The sequence below is a fragment of the Eimeria tenella genome, genomic scaffold (assembly GCF_000499545.2).
Source record: "Eimeria tenella Houghton genomic scaffold, Eth_scaff1312, whole genome shotgun sequence".
NCBI lineage: Eukaryota > Apicomplexa > Conoidasida > Eucoccidiorida > Eimeriidae > Eimeria > Eimeria tenella.
In genome coordinates this window covers 1-2,958 of record NW_013543775.1, presented here as the reverse complement: position 1 = coordinate 2,958, position 2,958 = coordinate 1, and the positions used below count along the sequence as shown (strand labels likewise).

General features: G+C 63.3%; 1 protein-coding gene across 1 annotated transcript; it reads left to right on the top strand.

The window, feature by feature from the left end:
* Positions 1-398: 398 nt before the first annotated feature.
* On the top strand, positions 399-2,868 carry ETH_00012815 (uncharacterized protein; the record flags this gene model as incomplete). Its single annotated transcript, XM_013379022.1, has 3 exons — positions 399-546; positions 952-1,194; positions 1,407-2,868. Coding segments are annotated over 3 exons (1,853 nt in total), but the record flags the coding sequence as incomplete, so codon positions are not given.
* Positions 2,869-2,958: the final 90 nt, after the last annotated feature.

The window sequence follows — 2,958 nt, the reverse complement described above, 5'->3', positions numbered from 1 at the left end:
CGCATGCATGCAGGCATGCGTGCATGCAGGTGTGCATGCGCGAGTGCGTGCGGGGAGGCAGGCCGGCAGCCGTTGGTGCGGGCCGCCGTGCATGCAGCTGTGCATGCATGCATGCGAAATGCATGCATGCAGACGTGCATGCATGCAGACGTGCATGCATGCAGATGCCTTGCTGGGTTTACGGGCAGAAGTGGTGCTCAGTCTGCTGCTGCTGCTGCTAATGCTGCCTGCCGTGCATCCCCGCTGAGCCGTCCGGGCCGCACGCTTGTCCTCCCACCTCTGCTGCTGCTGCTGCTGCTGCTGCTGCTGCTGCTGCTGCAGGGTGCCAGTTCGCGAACGTGGGCGTGGTGGGCGCGAGCCTGACGACGCGTTCTGCTGCTGCCTTCGACGCCTGCCAAATGCACTGCGCCTCCTACTCCGGCTGCAGCCACTTTTCTTTCCACTTGGACTCTGGAGAATGCACTCTCTGGTCTTCCTTCAACACCTACTCCTCCGGCTCCTCCACCCAGGGCCTCGTCTCCGGTCCCGCCTTCTGCGACTCCGAGGGTCTGCTGCTCCTGCTGCTGCTTTTGCTGCTGGGGTTGCTGCTGCTTTTCCTGCTGTGCTTGCCGCTGTTTTGCTGTTTTTGCTGCTGTTTTCGCTGTTTTGCTGCTGTTTTCGCTGTTTTGCTGCTGTTTTCGCTGTTTTGCTGCTGTTTTCGCTGTTTTGCTGCTGTTCTTGCTGTTTTGCTGCTGTTTTTGCTGCTGTTTTTGCTGTTGCTGGTGTGGTTGCTGCTGTGGTTGCTGCTGTGACTGTTGCTGTGGCTGTTGCTGCAGCCGCTGCTGCTGCCCTTGCCGTTGCCGTTGCTGCTATTCGTTGCCGCCGTTGCCGTTCCTGCTGCTGCTGCTCCCTGTCCCAGCAGCAGCAGCAGCAGCAGCAGCAGCAGGGCGTGGGTGCGGCGCTGCGTCTCAGAGATTTGCTTCGAGCAGTCGGACTACGTGGGCCACAACGTGGAGGAGGACGAGAGCGGCGAAGTTGCTTCTGCTGCTGCTTGCCAACTCCGCTGCAGAGAAAACCCAGACTGCCACTTCTGGACTTGGCTACGCAGCAGCAAAGGCTGCTACTTGAAGGACGCAAATGCGCTTCTCGGCCGCACCAACGACGCCTCCTCCCTCGGCAGGTTCTCCGGGCCCAAGTGGTGCACCGTCAGCTACGGTCCGCTGCTGCTGCTGCTGCTGCTGCTGCTGCTGCTGCTGCTGCTGCTGCTGCGCGGGTGCGCGGGCTCCGCGGCTGCTGCTGCTGCGGCTGGGTGGTGCAGCAGCTGCTGCAGGCGCGCTGCTGTGCTGCCGCATTCCTGCTGCTTCGCTGCGGCTGCTGCTGCAGGAGTGCGGGATTTTGCTGCTGCTGCTGCTGCTGCTGCTGCGCAGGGTGCATCTACGCAAACGCAGTGTACAGCGGAACTGCGCTGCAAAGTCTGGAAGCAGAAGACTACGCGAGCTGCGGGGCCAGCTGTGGGGCGAATCCGTTTTGCTCGGCCTGGACTTTCCACCCCGACTTGAATCTTTGTTCTCTTTTTTCCGGCTCTGTCACTCTTTCCAAAAAGCCAGTCCGCGGGGCCCTCTCTGCTGAGAAGGACTGCCTCAAGGAAAGCCAGGAAGAGACCAGCTGCTTCGAACAGGGAATCCAGTACGCCCTCGACAAGGTCGTCAAGGTAACCTGCAGCAGCAGCACCAGCAGCAGCAGCAGCAACAGCAGCAGCAGCAACAGCAGTAGCAGTATCAGTAGAACCCGATACTGTACTGCAGCTGCGGCAGCATTAGCAGCTGCAGCAGCAGCAGTAACAGCGCGGACAAACACTGCAGCAGAAGCAGCAGCAGCGCCAACAGACCCTGCAGCAGCAGCAGCAGCAGCAGCAGGAGCAGCAGCAGGAGGAGGGTTTGTGTGTGTGTTTCAGATTGGAGAGGCGTCTTCGGCGTTTGAGTGCTACCTGCAGTGCCAGCAGGAGTCGAGCTGCAACAGGTGGACTTTGAAGAACGGGGAGAGCTGCGTGCTGCTGGGCGACAGCAGCAGCAGCAGAAGCAGCAGCAGCATGGTGTTTGACCCGCTGAGCGTGTCGGGGCCCCGCGTCTGCGGCAGCCAAGTACCCCTCGCCCGCGCCGTCAGCAGCGAGGGGGCCCCCCTGGCCTCGGCCACAGTCTTTTCGCCGCAGGGCTGTTTGCAGCGGTGCATGCAGACCCCGCAGTGTGAGAACTGGAGTTTCTTGCTGGGGGCCCCCACGAACTGTTTGCTGTTCGACAAAACTGCCACTTTTGAGCCTGGAAATGCCATTTCTGGCACGCTTCCCAGGGCCTTTCTGGCCTCTGCATGCAGCTTCGAAAATGCACAAGTCCTCGGAACTGCTGCAGTGGCTTCAGCAGCAGAGTGCGCAGCAGACTGCCGCGCGCACCCGCTCTGCAGGGCGTGGACTGCGCAGCTGCGGCGGGGGGCCCCCGCGGCGCAGGGGGGGGCCCCCGCAGCTAGCCAGGGGGGCCCCCCGGGGGCCCCCGCGGCGCAGGGGGGGGCCCCCAGCAGCCAGGGGGGCCCCCAGGGGCCCCGGAACTACGTGGCCTGCAGCTTGTTCGATGACGACAGCAGCCCCGTGGCCGTGCCCAGCCCCGACAGCTTCTGCGGAACTGCTCTGGACCCCGAAAGCCTCAAATTGGAAACTTCTTTGGAGTTCGATCCTGCTGCTGCTCTCTTCAGCGAGCTGCTGCCGCTGGCGGAGTGTGCAGGGGCTTGTGCGCGCAGCGCGGGCTGCGAGGCGTGGGTGTTTGAGTTGGGGGGCGGCTGCACGGGGCTGGCAGCAGCAGCAGCAGCAGGGGAGCAGCAGCAGCAGGGCGCTGCTGCGGGGTACGTCCCCAGCGACCCCCCCGCCCTCTACTTCCACACCGCCTTTACTGCTGCTCCCGCGCTCGCTGCTGCTGCTGCTGCTGCTGCTGC